This window comes from Aythya ferina (genome assembly GCF_964211825.1).
Source record: "Aythya ferina genome assembly, chromosome: 3".
Taxonomy (NCBI): domain Eukaryota; kingdom Metazoa; phylum Chordata; class Aves; order Anseriformes; family Anatidae; genus Aythya; species Aythya ferina.
In genome coordinates this window covers 9,005,924-9,026,024 of record NC_140298.1, presented here as the reverse complement: position 1 = coordinate 9,026,024, position 20,101 = coordinate 9,005,924, and the positions used below count along the sequence as shown (strand labels likewise).

The 20,101-nt window shown below is 46.4% G+C and overlaps 2 protein-coding genes and 1 long non-coding RNA gene across 4 annotated transcripts in view; 2 read left to right on the top strand and 1 right to left on the bottom strand.

Annotated features, from left to right (window-relative positions):
- The first annotated feature begins 192 nt into the window (after nt 1-192).
- Nucleotides 193-12,745, top strand: LOC311434492 (D-beta-hydroxybutyrate dehydrogenase, mitochondrial-like). The gene is made up of 4 exons (XM_084514694.1): nt 193-744; nt 6,406-6,558; nt 8,999-9,129; nt 11,702-12,745. The coding sequence occupies exons 1-4, from the start codon at nt 411-413 to the stop codon at nt 12,047-12,049; spliced, it is 966 nt and encodes a 321-aa protein (XP_084370820.1). The 5' UTR covers nt 193-410; the 3' UTR covers nt 12,050-12,745.
- The window catches only part of LOC311434496, a 20,676-nt gene continuing 1,836 nt past the window's right edge, over nt 1,262-20,101 (bottom strand). Inside the window, exon 2 of the long non-coding RNA XR_014691536.1 lies at nt 1,262-1,773. This is a non-coding gene — a long non-coding RNA (uncharacterized lncRNA). The remainder of the gene's footprint in view (nt 1,774-20,101) is intronic.
- Nucleotides 15,904-20,101, top strand: part of ANKEF1 (ankyrin repeat and EF-hand domain containing 1) — an 18,474-nt gene continuing 14,276 nt past the window's right edge. Inside the window, exon 1 of one of the 2 annotated variants that reach the window (XM_084514692.1) lies at nt 15,904-17,125. In XM_084514692.1, the coding sequence (XP_084370818.1) occupies nt 16,962-17,125 (164 nt within the window). In that variant the 5' untranslated portion in view covers nt 15,904-16,961. The remainder of the gene's footprint in view (nt 17,126-20,101) is intronic. The other variant, XM_084514693.1, reaches the window with a different exon arrangement.

The window sequence follows — 20,101 nt, the reverse complement described above, 5'->3', positions numbered from 1 at the left end:
ACACCTTTTGACACAGCACAGCAGACACAAACCTGCACCACAGCAAACCCCACTCACTTAACAGGCCAACTAGAGCATAGGAAAGAAGCTGGATTACAAATCCCGATCGCATGGATCCTGAAACACTTGAGATGCTTTCATTTCATGCCCTAGGGCCAAAATCTCCCGCAGTGCCAACACACACTTGGAGGACACCTCGCACTGCCCATGGGAGCTCCGGCGCAACTCCAGCTCCCTTCTGGCCCCAGCGATGCGGCCAGGAGCCACCTGAAGCCACCACCCCTGGGCAGCGGGCGGGCAGCTCGGCGGGGGAACCCCCCGGAGACCCCGCCTGGACCGAGGGCGGTGCTTGAAGCGGGGGCACCCTCTGCTGGCCGCCGCCTGGGACCCACACGGTGCGGTGGGGCAGCATGTGGGTCACAGCCCTCCTCCTCCTCCTCTTCCTCCTGCTGCTGCTGCTGCTGCTGGGACGACGAGGGGCGCACCGGCTGGAGCCTGCCGGCCGGGCCGTGCTCATCACCGGCTGCGACAGCGGCTTCGGGCACCTGCTGGCGCTGCGCCTTCATCGCCTCGGCTTCACCGTGTTCGCCGGCTGCCTCTGCCCGGGCGGCGCCGGGGCGCGGCGGCTGCAGCGGGAGGCGGCCGCCGGGGCCGGGCGGCTGCGGGTGCTGCGGCTGGATGTCACCTGCGGCCGCGACGTGCAGGCGGCCAAGGAGCTGGTGCTGAGCCACCTGCCCGACACAGGTGAGCGGCAGGAGGTCCCCCGAGCCGAGCCGGGGCTGCGGGAGGCTGGCAGAGGGGAGCGGGGAGCTGGGGATGTGCGCGCAGCCGGGCTGAGCGCGGCGCGGCGGGGAAGGGAGAGGGTTTGGAGAGCCGCGGGGCGCGTCCTGGGCTTGGCACCAGGGGGAAACGCCAGGGAACGCCGCAAAGAACCAGAAGTGTGCCTGCACGGGGGGTGGTGGGGATGGTGGCACCTTCCTAGGCATGGTTTGTGAGGGAGTGGATGAGTCCATGGAGAGGGCAGCTGCTGCGCCACTTGCCTCCTGGTACAACTTGAGGTTTGTTAAGCTGCTCCAAGGAAGGGTTGCTTGGAAGGAAAGCGGGCAATTTGGCACCCTATGAGGAGCATACACCAAGGAGAACGGACAGATTTCAGCTTGCACAGTAAGTGTAGGCAACCTAAATCCTAAATGAGAACACGCGACGCGGTACCTTGGGAATGGGTTGAAATCAGAGGTGAGGTAAGAAGAAGCCTCCATGCTGCTCATTAAGGATGTGTATTTATGGTTGATCTTGACCTTATCTGATTAAGAGGCAGAGCCTTCCTCAGGCTCCTTCCAAGGTGTAGGGCCAGTGCAGATGACTCACAAAGCCTTTAGAGCCAGAGGGGGCACAGGGTCTGCATCGCCTCAAGCTCTGGGTTACAAATAATTTATCCTGTGGCTCTGGTGCCTTACACAATGGCCACGCTCATGCTAGCGTGTAGACTCTGGAGTCCAAAGTTCAGGACACCTTGCTGGCTGTCCTTGCTGCTTCTAGGCATGTGGGCATGCCTCCAGAGCAAGGCAAATCTCTCCAGAGACATCAGGGCTCGGTGGAGGGGCCGGAGAGGACATGAGCTGTGCAGCAGTGCGGATGCTGTGCGGATGCTGTGCGGATGCTGTGCACACACCGGGCTTTTGGCCCGGCCCATATGCCCTCAGCGCACTGCACAGTCCTTAGGAAACCTTGTTCCAGAGGTCAGCTTTTCTGCCGCAACATCGTGAGGGAATGCTGCAAAGACAGAAAGGAGAACATAATTTTATAGATCCCGATAGAACATATGCCATATGGGGACACTCCCTATTATCAAGTAGTCTTCTTCCTAGGTTTATTAAATAAGAAGGCGCAAAGGAGTTATTTTAATACCTGGTATTAATGGAGTGAATGCCACAAGTTGTCTTCATAATTTATAAAGTACACGGGCATAACTATTTTTATCTCAAACGTAATGAAACTGTAAGGATACTCTATGGTCTTTATACAGAAAAAAATCATTAGGAATGTTCCCTCCTGGCATCTCCAAAAATAGATGTGTTTTATTTGGTATTTTAACTTTACGAGAACAGTTTCAATTTAATGATTCAACTAAAGGTTAACTCTCAAATGAGCCATTTGATTTGGTAAAGACAGTCATTGTAATTTGTTTACATTTGGGTCAAAGATTCTTTTAAATTTTTAATTCCCCCCCCCCCCCCCCCCCCCCACACACACACACTGGAAAGAGAATTCTGAACCAACGATAATTGAAACCTGAGGGCATTTTCCCTAGTGGACCATAGAGCAGCCAGGGCCTACAGTATGAGACCAACCACACCGAAGATCGAGCACCTGTCAGACGCTAGTAAAAGGGAGAAAAAGAGCAGGTGATGAGCCCAGCAGGCTGCTTTAAGAAGGCATTTGTCAGCTATAAATCTCCTCTTCATTTTTGTGCAAAGCATTCAAACCAAAGCAGAAACTCAGTGGGTTGTGTCAAAGATAAATCAGCATGATTTACTCTGATAGTAAATCAGGGGTTAGCTTACTTAAAAAGCTATGGAAGCATCTGCCATTACAAAAGTTACTGGACGGGGTCTGTATGTCCGGGCCAGCCTCTAAGTCCTGCTGACCAGCTCCGGCTCTGCCTCTCCGACCCCTCCCTCAGCTCAGGATAATTCTGCTCAGCGGCTCCCTGCAGAAACTGAGAAAGAGGCTTCAGCCACCAGAGCCACTGGGATCTCTTTAGGGGCTGTTCCCTCTTCTCTTTATGCCATTTTGGTGTGGCCTCAGTTTAGATGAGAAACTCCAAAGAGCAGTGAAATCAAAAACAGACATTCGAGTTTAGAAAATGTGGCTGACTTCAGGTATTACCTGTGTGCAGGCACCTGCACAGAAATGTGAACGCACACAGAACTGTGTCTTGCAAGCACACAGCTTGATTGACTTGAACAGGAAGAAAACTTGAAGAGTTTCTGGAAAAACATCAGGCACCTCTTGGGCCTAGACACAGACTTTGGATGTGCTTTTTGGCCAACATGCGCTGACGTGGAAATTATCTGGGAGGTTATGCAAGAGCGAGTGTTCTCCTGAAAGCCTCACTAATCTTAAGTTAGGTTTCCTAAAGTGATTCTTTAGATCCCCTGCTATCTCTCTTAATCTTTGTCCTCAGAATCCATTTTCCCAACGCAGAGATCAGCGAAAATCTCTTTGACGTCCAGTTCTGCTTTCCAGTTTATTTATTCCCTGCCTGCTGTAGTCTGACACCCCTCTTCCTAACCCTACTTGGACTGAGTTCTGTTTTGGCAGTCTGAGCAAATTTTGCCTTCCAGATCAAACACCAGCTGCTTTTTCCTACCGTGTCTGTGCATGGGCACTCTGAGAAAATGCGATGTCTCTTTCCTTGGGCTGTTCAGTCTCACTTGTGCTGTGTCCTTCTAGGAGGCAGTGAATTGACTGGCTCTGGGTATGAAAGACTCCATCAGGCTCTGCCAAGGACATCTGGATGTCAGGACATCCAGAGCAGAAGGCTTTCACTAGATGCACAGATCTTCAGATCTTCCTTGAGCTTTCTTATGGCCATTACATTTCCATATTGCAGATTGCCTCTGGATTTCTCCCTGTTGTTAACATGAACGCAAGAAATCCTCCTGCATCTGACCAGACCCTAGGCTGGAAATCACGCCTGACAACTGCCACCAGGGATCCCTTCCCCTGCAGGATTCAGCAAAGCATTACGTGTGTGTGATACGTGGTGCTTGGGAATCTCCGTACAGAATCAGGCACCCGGGGAACAGGGAGCCAGGCTTTTTGGTAATTTCTCTCTAAGGACTGTATTGCTCAGGTTCCCCAAGCTGCACTTGTCTAAGCAAATATACAAAATATTTTGCAGGCAGGTTTATAGCATTATTTTTTACCTCAAGCGTTTCAAGAAAGGAGGACCAAAGCTGATTTAAGTAACCTTACTACATAGCTGGACAGGTTGTTTTTCATGTAATAGTAGATTTTCTGAAAAAACAAAAAAGTATGTGGCAGTAATGAACTGCTCATTATTTGGGTAGAATTTGGCAAATTGATTCATACACGGTAGTGTCAGAAAAATTTGTAGAAAACTTCAGAAAATTTCCCATTTGGAGATGCTAAAACGTTCTGCTGAGGAACAGTATGTTTCACTTGAGGGCAAATAAAGTGCTTTGAGCTGACCCCAACCAAAGGCTCTTTTTATGTTTCACTTAATCTTTTCCTCAAAAAAGTCTCTTTCAGTTTAACTCAAGCCACTTTGTCTTCTCTTGACTTTTGATCTGGCCACTGCAAAGAAAGAAGGAGCCTTTTTTCTGTGACCCCTACCTGTTTGTACACATGGGCTGGCCTCAGCACTAACAACCTCCAGTCCTTGAAGTGCACGAGAGAAAGCTGGCAAGTGGCTGAAGAGAAAACTTTTGCCTTGCAAACCAAATTCTGCATTTCATAGTTCAGAGAAAGAGGAAGAAAATCAATCTCTTCAAGTCCAATGGCCATATTTCTGAAGTCCTAATGAATCCTGGGGTACATGGAGCAAGTGTTCTCGCTGCGCTGTGCAGGATGCAGTAGCAAAAGCAAGATGACTTTTTTTAATTAGAAAAGGTAAAGTTCAGAAGATCAAGGAACAGCTTTGGCCATGCTGTCAGGCCTTAGATTGTGTTGTGTTAGAGCTAGCTTATTTAAAAATAAACCTGAGTGCAGATACCTGCACCCTTAAGTGGAAACAGATGGGGTATGCAGCTACTCAGTCCATCTGCAGATCAGATCGCGAGTACAACTACTGATAATTGGCTCTTTCAGAGGATGCTAATCCATTGATCTTGCAGCATTTTACAAGGGGATCAGTTCCAGGGTGCTGCTTCCATTTTAAGATGGGGAAATAAAGCCAAAGAATGATTGGAAGGCCTAGAACAGGGCAACGGCAGGGGAAAGAGGGTTCTCTTGTAGTAGTATACACAAGCAGTATATATATGTTAGGAGATCTTACAGAGCTCCGTTTTACAAACTAATTCTAGAAAATTGTCCATTTCAGCTTTAACTATTGCTGTGAATGAATTCCTGTATTAGCATTTCTTGGCAGGGCTCTGGAAGGACCATGATACAGTGAAGCCATCACAGGAGCTTTGTCAGAGAAGCTCAGAAAGAAAAGAGGTCAGCCCAAGGGGTTCTGCAGCACCTTCTCCAGGGTGACCAAAGGCCTCCTGCAAGCATCTTTGCCCCCATGGGTACAGGAGACATCACACACAGAGTCTCTGGCCAGAGGAAGGAAGAGAGGCACTGTTACCCACTGCCTCACCAGAAACCTAGACCTGGAGGTCCTGTGGAAGGCATCAGAAAACAGTCATTTGCCTCAAACAGACATGCACAACACCTCTTAAAATAGTAAACCTAGCTATTTCTCAGGCCACTCCATGTATTTCTTAATTACCCTGCTGCTCACCTAGAAATCCCCGTAGTCAGGATTTGAGAACAGAAACAGCAGTGTCTCCAGAAGCACCGTGTCACTGCTTTACCACGCACCTGCAGCTATGGGCTCTGTGGGCCAGGAAAGTCAGCACGGCTTCATCAGCGTTTAGGCAGCGTCAGCTCCAAACTGCCAGCACTGCCACGCTCCAACACCAAGCACATCCAACAGCCAGGGCTCTGTGCAGTGCTCACATGAAACCGTCTGTGGCTTTGGGCTAAAGGGCTCGGAGCAGGGTTGGGTCAGAACAAGCTCCTCTGCCTGTAAAGATCTGCTTGAGAATGCTGAAATCTTCCTGCGTTTCTGGGGCTGGGCTCCTCGTGCCAAGCCCTGTTGTTGCCTGGGGAATAGAGCTAGCCAAGACACAAAATCCAGAAAATGCTAGAGCTGCCGACCTTGGTTACGTTACCCGGTGCTGTGCACATGTACCCGACTGTGGCTGATTTCAGAAGGAATTGATGCTCAACCTCCTGGAAAAGGAGCCAAGATGTAGGCTCCTAAATTAGTCAGGCACTTTGAAAATATTACCCCTTAGCCTTTAGACTGCTTAACGTAATTTTCACAAAGCTGCTCGTAGCACACAGTGGGATTCAAGTAATTAAAATAGCATGATACACCACATTGGCAGTAATAAGTAGTCTCCCAGATCATGTTATTCATAAATAACTTAAGAAGACTATAAAGTGAGTGATTATTAAATAGCACTGAGACTTATATTGTCCAGCTAATGGCCACAATTGCATTCCTTCATTAAACATAACGTGCCTGTGCTTATCAGTAGAAAAGACAAAAATAATGCAACTGAAAAATTGCTTTCAAGGCTTCAGATCACTCATGTTGGTTGGTCACCTAGAGGTGGTTGTTTTTCTGTAAAAGATGCTTGCTAAGACATTTCTCTTCTTTAGGTTTTTGGGGGCTTGTGAACAATGCAGGAATATCAACATTTGGCGAGACAGGATGGCTGTCTATGGAAAAATACGAAAAATTTACAGATGTGAATCTTCTTGGGAGCATCAGGACAACCCTGGCATTTCTTCCCCTTCTAAGGAAATACAAGGGTAATGCTAATCCACTGTTATTTAGAGTTGTAGAATAATTAGCTTACTATAATCAGGGTAATGTAGCACCTATAAAAGAAGCCTTAATTGTCTCTCGTTGAACTGAAATGACAGCTTCCTTCTGCGTGGCCTGAAAGAGCAACTTGATCCTGAAAAGAGGGTAAAGTCATAAGGAGAAAATAACCCTTAAAGATTCTGGCTTTGCGATATATAAAACCCCCACTATTTGCCAACAAGGAATTATCTCAGTATTTGACTCAAAACGGAGAGAAAAAGAAATGCTTACAGCAGGTTGTGAAGCTCAGGCAAGGCTCTGTAAGCACTGCCAATCAGGAAAAAAAAAAAGATCCATTAAACTCCTGTTTAACTTTTTTATTTAGGCCTCACTGTTTTACTGTGTGGCAATTAGAAGACGAAGGATGATCCTACAGAGGTAAACTAGAGCCATCCTGCTGCCAGTTCCAGGCCTAGCAAGATCCTATGGCCTAAGGCAGGAAACTCCAAGTATGTGAACCAGTGCCATACAGAGACACATGGGTAGCAAATGGGATAAATGTGTTTGCATGAAGCTCTGTACGCATGTGCTTTGCCCTTTCTTCTGATCAGAAATGGTTCAAATAGCTCTCTGCAGCACTGCAGCATGCCTCAGTTGCTTTGCAGTTTGTTCCTTACTTGTCCCCCCCCTGTATCTGGGAAACGAAGATACCCTTTTCCTTTCTCCCCCTTTTGCTTAGCTTGTCTGTTTAAGTTGTAAGCTCTTTAAGGCAAGGATTTGTTCCACTGTGCGTGCACGGCATCGAGCCTGGTAGGGGCTAGCTCTCGTCTGGAGTCCCCAGAGGTCACTGACACACACGACGCTGGTAAGATGAAAGGATTCTTGCTTCTTCCTGCTTGGTTACCTTTGGCTGATATTTTGATGCAAGAAAAAAGAAGCCTTTAAATACTGCAAGCTGAATGTGTTTTTGTAAAAGAATGTCCCCAATGGGAAACAGCAGACGTATTATGTGGCTATTACGTGAGAAGATACCACTTTCTTTCTGTGATGTCCTACTAAATGCTAGAACTCTGCGATGCCCTAAAACTCTTTGATAACTCCTAGTATTCTCCAGGGAAAGCCAGGTTTCAGTTACCTGAGGTAAAGAGAGAAGATAAATGATGCGTCCCACCTCCTGGGTACACGCCCCACGTTGCTTAGCGAGTGGGAAAAGGAGGCAGCGGTCATCCTACTGCCTCTTACCCAGCGGCCGTGTCCCTGTGGAAGTGGCTGGCTGCCGTTTCAGGATGGGCGACTGTTCAAGAAAAGCTTCAGGGTTATTGGTACTCGTACAGGGGGTATTTCCCTCCAGCCTAGGACCACACATCTAACTTGGAGAGGAGCACCATCCCCCATAGCCTTCCCAGATGGCGAGGACAGCTGATGCAGCACCTCGATCAGCGAGCTGGTCGTCCCTCTCCCACCGTCGCATACAAGACGTAGCCCAGATGCTGCGTAGGAAGGCAGGGAACCTAATTCAGAATGACAGATTTCACTGCACTCCCACCATACCCTTTTGGTAGCCCCACACCATTTGGTTAGGTCTGGAACCCAGATATTTTCTGCATCTGTGGCAGCAGTAGGAATGGCGCTGCGTTTTCGCAGTGGTCAGCTACCAGGACGCTCTCTCTCACCTCCAGTATTTGTACGTATTAGATATAAATATATACACCACATTCACACATCTCTTACTCTGTGGTATGACTGATGGAAAATGACAAGTAAACGATGCGAACAGACCGTAGCCCAATGCCTCAAATCAAAAATCTCTGCTGCTTAACGCATGCAGGCGCTTGGCACGAGATACAAAGGGAAGTCACAGCATGGCAGGGTAAGGCTGCACACACTTTGTCAAGTCAACTTTCTCTGGTGAAGCTTATCGCTGCGCAATCTGATCTGGACTTTATATGCCCAGCTGTAAGACAGGACTCAGCGCAGAGACATCATTAGCACAGAAAAAATGGTGTTCACAGGCATGTAGCCACCAAAAGGAAAATCATCTGCTTCTCTCCTCTGCAGTTCTTCTCCTATTACTAGTCTTTTATTACTATTTTTCAGTGTAAAGATTTTAAAGGAATGCTTTGCTTCCATCTCTTTCATCTTCTGTCATCTGAGTCAATTGGCTCAGAAGGAATAAGCAGCACGTTGGGAATGTGTTATGCTTTGTCTAGTCCCGCATCTGTCACTAGATGGAAGGAAGTTTTTCTGCATGAATTTCTCGGCTTTACAGAGCTGAGTGACCTGTTTTGCTGGGACTGCACATTTACACAGCCCAGCTTTGGCATCTTGCACAGTAAAATAGCAACATGCTGAATACCACATTGCTAGCAGTTCAGAAGACTGCAGTACATCAATTCTGTTTGAAAGACTGAGAGTGAAAATTTATTTGCACTGTTTTCTTTCCAGGACGTATTGTCTTCATGTCCAGCATTATTGCCTATTTTGCTTTGGGAAATGGCATTTATTCTATGACCAAGGCAGCTATTGAAAAATTTTGTGATGCCTTAAGACTGGAAATGAAGAAGTTTGGTGTTCAGGTAAGCAATGCAGTAAGCAGCTGTTTGGTGACACCTCCTGCTATTTCAAATCTTGGTTTTTGTATGAGAAAGAGACAAGTTTCACTCCTGAATCTTCCTCCAGAGCTGAAATGCATCGTTTTGTGGGAAGGAAGCAAGTAGCTTCTACCAATACTGAACAATGGAGGTGGGTGGAAATTTAGGTGGAGGGAAGACCATCTCTGTGACAACTTTGCAACTTCTGCCTTTTCTCCACATCCTCTATAGTGGAAAAACTTTCTGAGACAGGCCTGCCTGAGCTGTGCCATGCTCTGTGAAGAGCCTGTAATAATATGAAACAACTGAAACTTTTCCAGAGTAGCTGCAGGAACAAAGAGCCCAGGTGTGAGCACCGTTCAGCAAGAAGGAAGGCTTGTCACCTACCTTAAGTTTTTTTTTTTTTTTTCTCTCTCTTTTTTTCTCACATCAGTGCTTAAAAGCTCTTTTTATTTATTTATTTATTTTTATTTTTTTATTTTTTATTTTTATTTTTTTTTTCTGGGAACAGCTACGCTGCAAGAGGCAGTATTCATGCACAGTAATTTTTTATTCTCTTCACCTAAGAGGCTGTAAGAGTGCTCTTAGTGCTCTACCTAAGAAACGCTGATAGTCAAACCTGAAGCTTAGATCACTAAGTAGCTTCACTAGGCTTTTTCCTTGGAATCACTCCACTGCTGAAACACTTCTGAAACACTGAAAGCCCTCCCTGGAGGGTTTACATTGGTGTACTTTTTACATGCACAGACTTAGAGCAGTGTTCGTAAGTTTTGTGTTGGAAGGAATTGCTGCTATGCCTCTATTAAGTGCCCCTCTTGGATAAATATAACATGATATAAAACGCAAGTGATTTCACACATCCTAATACCACACAGCACGATGAGGATTTGAATCGATTAGCTGAGGATAATCTCAAATGGATGGAAGAGCTTAGTTTAACAGGTTAACTACTGTGGTGTTTTAGGATTTTTACCGTTCCCACCCCCAGAATAACCCCAGCACACAATATGGTAGCTCAGACTGACAAACATTTCCAGAATATCTATGAAAGTTATTTTTCTGTTTCTCACAGTGTGCAAGACACTGGCTGGCCTTTGCTGCGGGACCTACCCTGCAGAGAGCCTGCAGAACACACGCTTCCTCTTCACTTTGCTCCCTTCCCCTGCCCTGCTGCTCCCATCTTCCTGCCAGGAGGTGGTGGCCCAGGGGTGGCAAGGGACAGATGGAGCCATGGCTCTGTCCCACTGAACTCTGGCCAGGCAAGCTGGCTGCCTACAGGAAACAAAGCGTGTTTTCCACTAGCAAAACCCTACAGAAAATCGGGGGGAAAAAAAAAAGTGTAATCTCTTCTAGACAACTCCAAAAAGTGTTCAAAGCCTTTCTTTAAAGTGAATGTGGGAAGTTTTCTATTGGGATTAGCTCGGTTAATACAGAACACTGCTGAAAAGAGCACCTAAAGTGAGGGCTCTGCAAGATGCCCCATGGCCAGCCTGCCTGAGGCACTCTCAGGTGTTCCCCGCTGTGTGCTGCACCCCTCCTGCTGTCTGCATGTGGCCCCGGCACGTATCGGTGATGGTGCCCCAGCCTCTGGTAGGTGGGCTGGAAGGCAGACTGGGGGCATCAAGGTTTGAAATTAACACAGATTTCCAAAGAATGTCTGTCAGATCCCCAAGTCTCTTACACGGCTCAGCACCGTTCTTCTTCCCACTGTGTTATAGTCTCTAGGAATCGGGTCAGTTAAATGCCACGGAGATTCTTTGCTTTGTTTGCACATCCGCAAGCAGTTTTAACAAGCCAGCAGCTAGCTGAGGTATTCCAGGAAAAGCGTGCACACTGTGAGTGCCAAGCCTGCTCTGAAATTCCCTGGAAGTCAGCAGAACAGCAGAATAATACATGCAAAGGAAACAGGCTGAGCAGCAAAGGCTTTGTGCACTTTGGATTTAAGTCTACATGCACAGAAATCTGTGGAAATTTGCTAATGACTTCGCTGGAGTGGGGCCTTTGGCCCTCTTTGTACCCGTTGTATTAACTATACCTATTTCCTTTTAATTACACCCACTTGGGGAAAACGGCACTTCTTTCCCCAAAAGTTGCTAAGTTTCTTTGACATCCCCTTTTGTTCCAAACCGGGGCAAAAATTTGCCAATTCCAAGATTTGCCACCAAGTAAAAAATTCAAAGTATTCCACCTCGGAAACATCAAAGTCACACTGAAATGCTTTGCCTCAGTATTGTCACAACATTTACACTGCTAAGCGTGCCATACAAATCAGCGATGCACTCGGGCATTCTGTGAAGGTGTGCCGAGTAGTCAAAACAAGAACATGAATACCAGAGTGAAATGAGGAAGCCAGAATAAAGCACCTCTGCAACTGTAAATGCTTCACGGGAATTTATTTGATTTCAGTGAAGTTTTCAAGGTTAAAATTTCCACAAAGCAGCATTTTCTGGAAGAGATCTGTTTGCAGAAAGCTTTTGATCTGTTTTACTGTTTATGGTATTGAGTTGAATTCAGAATGACCGATTGCATTTTGGTAAGTTTTCCATTTCGCTTGCAGGTCTCTATTATTCAGCCAGGAAACTATGCACGCTCTACCCAAATTCAGCCACCAGTCAGTGCCGAAGAGATTTGGAATGAACTCAGCGCAGAGGAAAAGGCAGCTTACAACAAGGAGTACGTTCAAGAGCGAGCAAACTTTTTCAACAGCATTGTCAGCGAAGGAAGCCCTAATGGCAATGAAGTTGTAGATGCTATAGTTGATGCTTTAATGTCTCCTGCACCCAAGGCACGTTACATGGTAGCAAGGCTAAAGGAAAAAGCACTGGTGCTTGTATGTGCTTTATTTCCAACTGCTGTGATGGATTTTTTTCTGTCTTATGCACTGAGTAAAGTCAAGCTGAAATAGCCAGCATTGGTATCATTTAGTGACTCAGGCTAGGAAATGTTTTTAACTGTGAAAGCCATGGCTCCACATAATGCCCCCAGAAATCACGTTACGACACCGACTGACACAAACTTTGGAGGGTCTCCCTGCTCAGAACTGTCACTTGTTCGTACAGAAGAACATGTAGGGCCTCAACTAAAATTCACACAGTTGTCCAGTAACTGTATTTCTCTTTTGGAAAAAGAACAGGGCCACTTATGCTATTTTAGGTATTGCCTAGAAAATTTAATGCGGCTTTTCCTAATACAATACCAAATTACTGTGTTAGAGACGTGACAGAGGCAAAATGGAGCATATCCTACAGGGAAACTGCATACCTGAGATCAGTATGGCAGAGATGAAAGCATCTTATGTGTAGGAGCCTAAATAGTAATTTATTAGCGGTGATAGGAAGAGGCTGATGGAAAAATGGGGAATGAGCAACAGACCTTGAAACACTTTCAATGTAGCTAAGTGACTTTAGAAAGTTAGTGTTAAATGCGTAACGGAGTCTTATTCTTAGCAATGAAACAGTAGCTTGGCTAATTGCAGTTCAGTGCTTATTCAGGTGTTAGGGATAAATCTGTAACAAGGCCCATGTGTGATGGACTTTGAAAAATAAGTAGCACGTTCTATTTACAACTGAATATTCAATCCTAAATAAACTCTATCTATTTATCTAATGTCTGGATAAATCAACATACTAACCTAAAACGTAGTCAGAGGGCTAAACAGCAGGGTGACAAGAACCAGAATGCAGCAGCTACCTGTAGCTTAAGAAGAACATACTAAGCCTGGAGTTCTGTTTTTAATACTACTATAGGGGTTAAGATCTGATGGAAAAAGTATCTGTTCGTATGAACAGGAAAACTTCAGTGACATACGACAGTAATTGAGCACGCTGGCTTCATTAGCAGTCTCCTTCTACCTGCTGTGGAAAAGATTTCTGGTTTACACATAAATAGTTTTAAATTTGACTTGTTTGTGGCATGGCACAAAATCCAAGAACTACAGGAGCGAAGATCCCAGAATAACTGGGATCAGCTATGGTGACAGTGGTAGATACAGGGCAGCAGCATGAAGCATTAGCTTCCCTTGTGCCAGGTCTCCCATATCAAACCAAAGGCTCTAGTATAGTAATTTGGGGGGGGGGGGGGGGGGGCTGAACCAGAAATCACATGCTACACCTGGGATGTCTTTCCTAATGGATGCAATTAATTACTGAGAAAAGTTTTTCTCTTTCTCATGGTGGGCAATTTGGACATCTGACTCAGGAGCATGGGGACCATGAGCAAACAGACTGATGATTCCTGGTCCTCTCCAGCCATCACTTGGTGGTGGAACAGCCACCTTGTTGACCTTTTCTAGGCTGTGGAACATTTATTTCTCTTCCCAAGTGCTGGACCCATCCCTGCAGCTGACTTTAGTAAAAGGACAAGCCAGGGCTCCCACCCGTTCCCCTGCCTGTCAACAGCAAGATTATCAGATGATTATCTTTCGCTCTCCTCATTTAACCACAACTGAGCAAGGCCAAGCAAGGGAACAGGAATGAGGCTTATTCCAACTGAACCAACTGATTTCTTGTATAGGAATTCCCCCTGTTTGACCTCAGGGATTTCAGCAGCCTTACTTTGCTTGGGACCAGGGCGTTTCATGCTCTTAGACATTCTTTGTGCAGATTACCCTTCCTTACAGTAAGCAGCACTGAACTCAACAAGCAGCTCTGAAAACCAGATGTTTCCCCAGGAAACACACAACTCCCCCCTCTCTGCCTCGGAGATGCTGCTGCTTTCCATTACGTGCTCTCCCCTCTATCTGCGTTTCTAAAAGCTGCAGCAATACCTCAGTGCTGCTGAGAGCCTGCACCTTCAGGAGAGCAGCCTCCCAGATACGGATGGGATGAAGTACTTCCAACTGACAATTCCTCCTTTATTGGCCGCGTATGTGGTGAAGCATCTGATCAATATTTCATTAGCCTCCTGTAATATCAGATGAGCAACACTCCAGAACGTTTATTCCTTGGTCTTGAAAACTAAGAACATGCAGTGCGTAGTGCCTCACGCGGGGTACAGGGACAGGCTGGATGAGAACAGATGGGACAGATGAAGGCAGTTTGTATTTTCATTGCTGCCTAACCTGCCAGTGTGAAAGCTAACTGAAAAACAGCCACAAAAAGATCATCTTTCATCTTCCCCCTCAGATTTTTAATATTATGATTTGAAGATAAAGAACTAATCAAGAGAGAGTCAGAGCTTCACTTATTAACAGGCCTGATGCACTCCCACTGAAAGTCATCTGGAGCCCTCCCACTGCATTACACGGGCTCCAAGGCATAGCATTAGACAAGTAAACTTAAAAAAAAAAAAACAGAGAGAATGATTTCAGAGTCCCTGGGCTTAATAGGAGAGAGACCCTCAGAAGCAACGTTGATGAAAGGGGTGCAGAACTCCTCTTTTGCGGGTCTCACAGAGCACAGAATTCACAGGGTTAGTAAAGGAAGCTTCTAGTGAATAAACATTGCTAATAATGCCAAGTTTGTGACAAACTCTGAGGACCTCCACAGCTGCCCATTCTTCACCCAAACTCCTGCCCATCTATTTGTCACTGGAAAGCTCACCTGGCTCTAGGATCCCCGTCCTCCTCCTGGCCCATGCAGGAAGCACTTGCTGGGAAGTGGGAAACTGCTGGACTGCCCCACCATGCCCTTTGTTACCTTGCCACGCCGATGGGTGAGGAATGCCTCCTGCTTACCCAGTCACCCTTTACCTCAAGTCAAGTTAAAGTACAGACACATACAAGAAGCCTGCATTTACAACATCCAAAATAAGCAAGTTACAGTGTTTTAGGAAAAGCATAGGTGATAACCACCCCCAGAAGTTCACTGTTCCTTCCAGAACGAGGCTTTTCCCCTAACTTGAGGGGTGCGGTTTCAGAAGGGCCCCAGTGACAACTCCCCAGAGCAGGCTGCAGGCTGCCTCAGTGGGTAGCAGATCTGTCACTGTCGCTGCATCCACCCACATCTGCACCAGTCACACAGGCATCCTCTGAGCAGTAGTGGCTGCACTGCACCCTGCTGCAGCGCGATGGGCTGTGCAGGGAGTTTTTCTGACACCTAGCAGCACTAACACCCTGATTTACTGCCCTGGTTGGTTTTTATGCTCCTTCAGTGTAACTGGCAGCTGGCTGTAACAGTCCAGATGACCTTCAGCACTAGACAGATTTGTAAGCTTGTGTCATTCTTTCACACTGGCAAATCTGAGTGAGGAGATTTGGGTGTAATGCACCATGCAGCAGACATTTTGCAGTAGCATCAGAATCCAGAGAGATGAGTAACAGTAATAATTACTTGTGCTGTAAAAGGCTTAAGTATAAACCATCCAGCTCCCAAAACAGCTTCCAGCTAAAGTCAGGCTACCGCCTAGCCCAGCTTTGACTGATGTCAGCAGGATTCTCCAGTGCCAACCAGCACAAGGGCCCTTAGAGTGCACAGCCTCCCTCCAGATATCAGCTGTGGGATGTTTGTGGCACCCTTGTGCTTCCACATTGTCAAGTAAAAACCATCACAACACAAAGACAGCAAGTTGTACCAAGGATGGCAGCTATATTACTGCACTTGTTCTGTACAGGGGCTGTGTGGTGCTGTCAGTCTGGCACCTTCTGCTAGCACCAAACCAAACTTCACAGCCTTTAGCTTTCAAACACTTTGGATCAGCTGTTAAGCAGTGTAATATTTTTATTTGTAATTAGACCACTTTGGAGCTTTAAAGTGAGCATGTCATTAATGGAGGCTTTACCCATCGTGATGAGGTATGTATATTGTAGGACCAATTGAGGTTAATGTTTATGGGTGAGTAATACAAGGGGAAAACATAAACTTCTCAGTAAAAAACGTTCTTTGGAGCAGATGTGGTTAGGAGATAATTTACTACTGATTATCTCACTATTAGGTGCTGGCATGGTGGGTAAAATCTGTGTGCCATGAGCTCCATAGACTGCATTCATTCAGGTAACAATGAAGCCAACAGAGCACCTCTGTGACTGTCCACACTCAGCACACAAGTTTGTGTGCTACCATGAAGTAGGTTCTGTATAATTGGCACTTCTTGCAGGGAAAATAATGAAATGCTTTATATTAATATCTATCTGTATTTCTTGCTGTGATTCACCACTCAGTCTGGTGCCTTCAATCGCCCGCCCTTCTGCTCTGTTGGACATGCATCCAGCTGCACAACACCACTTCCCTGGTGAAACATACCGCATGTCAAAAAATGACTTGACCTCAGACCTCCTAATACTACAGGTGTTTTGCAAATAATTCAACAGCCTGTCCTGGCTAGCTAGGCAATTGCTGAGCCCAACAACAGTATTAAGGGCCAATTGGCTACTGGCACTTAGAGGCTGAAATTAGCCACGACAGATGACAGAAAAGAAGTCCAGACAGCTTTGGAAGTCCCAGTGGTAGTGGTGTTTGTTTTTTAGGAGGGCTTCTCCTTTAACTCACTTAAACAGCATTGAGCATTTTTCCCTGACTGTTGGCACTGACATTTTTCCTGTTGATAAATAGGTTTATCCTCCCAGTCAGGTCTATGAGCAATTACGCTTCGATTCAAGCCCAACATGTTTAATTTATGTTACACTACCACACAGCCCCCTGCAAATAGCTATAAAGTTGGTTTACCCACGGATCTTGAGCGTAAGCGTCAGGACTGACACTACTACATTGCACTGCCTCTCATGGGAGGGCGAGGAGGTTTTGCAAGAAAACAAGCCAGAAAACCACCAGAGGCTGTCACATCCCACTGAGAGACCCCATGCAGGAGGGCTGGCATTGCCCTCGCAGCCCCTGATCCTAAAGCCAGGCCCTGCAGGCATGGGGTGAGCCCCCCTTCCTCACATGGCCGCCTCACGGCCTCTCCACTGCCAAGGGCTGGTGGCCAACGGCCAAGTCCAGCCTCCGACGCCCGTCGTGTCGCCGTTGCCAAGGGCAGCGCGGCTGTCTGGGCATAATGGCGGGCACGGCGCCCTGAGGCGGGTTGGGGTCGGTGGTGGCGGCCGCAGGTGAGTGCCCCTGAGGGGCCAGGCGGGTGCGACAGGCCCGGTGCTGTGAGGGGAGACATGCGGCTGCTGCAGGGCCCCGGGGAGGGTTGCTGGGTTTTGTAACCAAAAGGTGATTTCTGAGGCAGGCTGCCCGGTGCCACCTCTGCCCCTCACCTCTCCTCTCAGCGGTGCCCTGCAGCTCCTCGCCCTCCTGGCTGCGGCTCCAGTCACTCCCAGACGGACACTGGCACGGCAAGCTGAAAACAAAATGCACGTCTTAGAAGAATAAACATGGCATTACAGGCTATTCATTATGCCATGATTCAGTCTGAGGAGGATTTTGTTACATTGCTCCTGTTAAACGTTAGCCACAGCCAAAAATCCAGAGTAATTATCTGTACAAAGCTAGAAATATAACGTGGCAGCGTTACCGTATCAGTTTCTTTTGTACCAGCACAGAGGGTTCCGGCTTATCTCTATGGCCAGCATGCGAATGGGCCAAATTTAGAAAGTTCCAAGCTATTTTCTCTCACTAACGATAAAAGACATGAAAATTTTGTTTACTGCTTTGTGAATAGTGATAATTAAAGGGATGCTTTCTACTTGAAATGTTGAAACTGAAAAATGTTGCAAACCGAAAAAAAGGAGTCACAAGTGCTTCCAGCAGCGGTCGGGCACCAGGCTTTGACAGAAAGCGAGTGAGAGTGCTGGCCAGCAGACCCTCCCTACCAATGCAGCGTGGCCACTGCCTGGAAAGCTTTGTGAGAAACCAGCCTGATTAAAATGCCCTTCCTAATACTAGGTATACTGGGAAAAGGGTTCATCAGAATTGGAAAGAGTTCATGCTTTCAACCAAAACAATAACAGAAGCTGGCAGGATGAAAGCGGCGATCCTGTTGATGTTTGTCAACAGATAAAGTTGCTGCTCCACAGATGTTACAAGCCCAGGATTTATGATTATAGCTTCATGAAGTGCTCCCCAGAGTACGACTGTCTCAAAGCTGTGTCAACAATCCTTTGTTTTCTGTTAAAAGGTCCTACGGGTTAAGTGATATAAACCCTATGAAATGCACACAATTGGCAGCATTTATTTAATGAAAATCCCAGGATGCTGTAGTTACATTTTCATTATAAAAGGCTGTTTCACTTGCTGGCAGTTTTACCTGACTCAGGGTATAAGCTCCTATCCCACCTGTCTTATTTTAGTTCTGTTACTGTAGAAATTTCTAATAAAACAGGACCCAATCCCTTTGAAGAAATACTATAAACAAATATTAACCATCACAGCTAAATTGTTATGTTTGTTTTCATGTAAATTGTTTGTTCTTAATGCTCTGAAGCAGACTTCAAACTTGCTAGGGGATCTCACTGGTGGGTAAACTGAGATAACAACATACTTCACCATTACGTTGAAAATAATTTCACTTATGTTTACAGAAATAATTTTGTTGCTGTGTGTGAAGTACTAAAATATTACCAGGATAAGCATTTCATAACCAACAGGAACAACTGATCACATTGCACTGGGACTAACATTGGGATAGAGTATAATACATTGTCCTGTGAGCAAAAGGGAAAGCGTGGAATAAGTGGAAATTGTGCTGTGAGTCCCATATCATGAACGAGGCAAAGGTTTTGGGGAGCAAAAATAATACCTAGTCACATAGTTCAAACACTTATTGGACATATATACAGGGACATTGCATGAATGATGCATGGTTTGTTGTTTTTCAACCATATTTTGTGGTGTTTACCACATGCAGCACGTCTGTTTTCCATCAGTGCTGGTGATCCTTCGATTGCTTCTTGACACTGCTGCTGTTCCTGTGTAACCCTGTGTCCCTCTGCTGTGTCACTGCTGGGGACACTGACAGCAACAACACCAGTGATGGCAGGTGTTTACTTGCAGCTAGTAATTGCTGAAGCATGCGAGATGTGCTTCGGTTTCAGACTTGCTTTCCAAGTGTGTCACCTTGCCCGCTGCAGAATGGCATCCTAGGATGTGCTTGTTCTGGATACTTCAGATGCTGAGTGTGATGGTTGTGCTAGATGTGGCTCAGGTACTGTTACAAATCTCAAGGATAATCCATAAAATGAATCCAAAGCTGTATGCACTGAGTATTACATTCATTTAAACCTTCATTGGATGTTACTAAAAAAATGTTATCAGTTATGATAGTGCTCTTGTGCTCTTGGCTTTACTAACCTATTTCCAGGGAGAACATCGTTTTTTCAGTGTTTGCAGCTTCATGGGGGAGAAAGAAGGGAAAAATAAGACAAGTTTTGATCTTAAATAAGTTCCTGAAAAAATGCTGTGCAAAATCCAGGTGTTTGTGCAGAAAGCGCTGAGAAATACAGGAAAAATCCTCAAACACAAGATCTTGTCAGTTCCTCAGACAGTGTCAATAGGTGAGTATTGATTTCCTTGGAGCGCTGCAGACTGGGCTGGCTGCAGGAGCATGCGGCTGGCACCCTGCGGGCGGTCTCGGCAGCAGTAAGCCAGGCTGCAGACGAGCCCTGCAGCTTTTTTGGGGGCCACAGCCCCAAAGGCAGCGAGGTGCATGCCCCTCCTGCTCTGCAGCCTGCGGTGCTGGCTAGGGCAGAGGCAGAGCAGAAGCATTTCAGAAAGGATGGGGCAGAGCTGCGATCATGCCCAGCGCTCCTTCAGGGGGGAGGCCCATGGGCTGTGGAATGGGCTCACTCTGCGCAGGCTGACCAGAAGGGATCAGGCAGTGTTTTGATCATTTAAACAGCACCTAAGGAATAGGAGCCTGGGCTCTCTGTGTGCACGCAGATGCAGTGGGAAGAAAGGGCCCATTTTGAAAGTGAAACCAAGTTTGTTACAGCTACAGGGTGGTGCGGAATAGAGAGCAAGAGTACAAGAGAATAGTTTAAGCTTGTCAGCTCCACCTAAGCATTATTAAAAAGATTTTTCTTTCTGAGCTTCAGAGTCATAAACAGTGTAAGAGCCTTCCCTGTAGTACCTTTGTGCTGTTC

What these genes read in the sequence shown, in the direction of transcription:
- LOC311434492 (XM_084514694.1), top strand. Translation starts at nt 411, where the DNA reads ATGTGGGTCACAGCCCTCCTCCTCCTCCTCTTCCTCCTGCTGCTGCTG. An exon ending in GAGCCACCTGCCCGACACAG is followed by an intron (nt 745 to 6,405) that starts GTGAGCGGCAGG and finishes TCTCTTCTTTAG; the next exon opens with GTTTTTGGGGGCTTGTGAAC. An exon ending in CCTTCTAAGGAAATACAAGG is followed by an intron (nt 6,559 to 8,998) that starts GTAATGCTAATC and finishes TTTTCTTTCCAG; the next exon opens with GACGTATTGTCTTCATGTCC.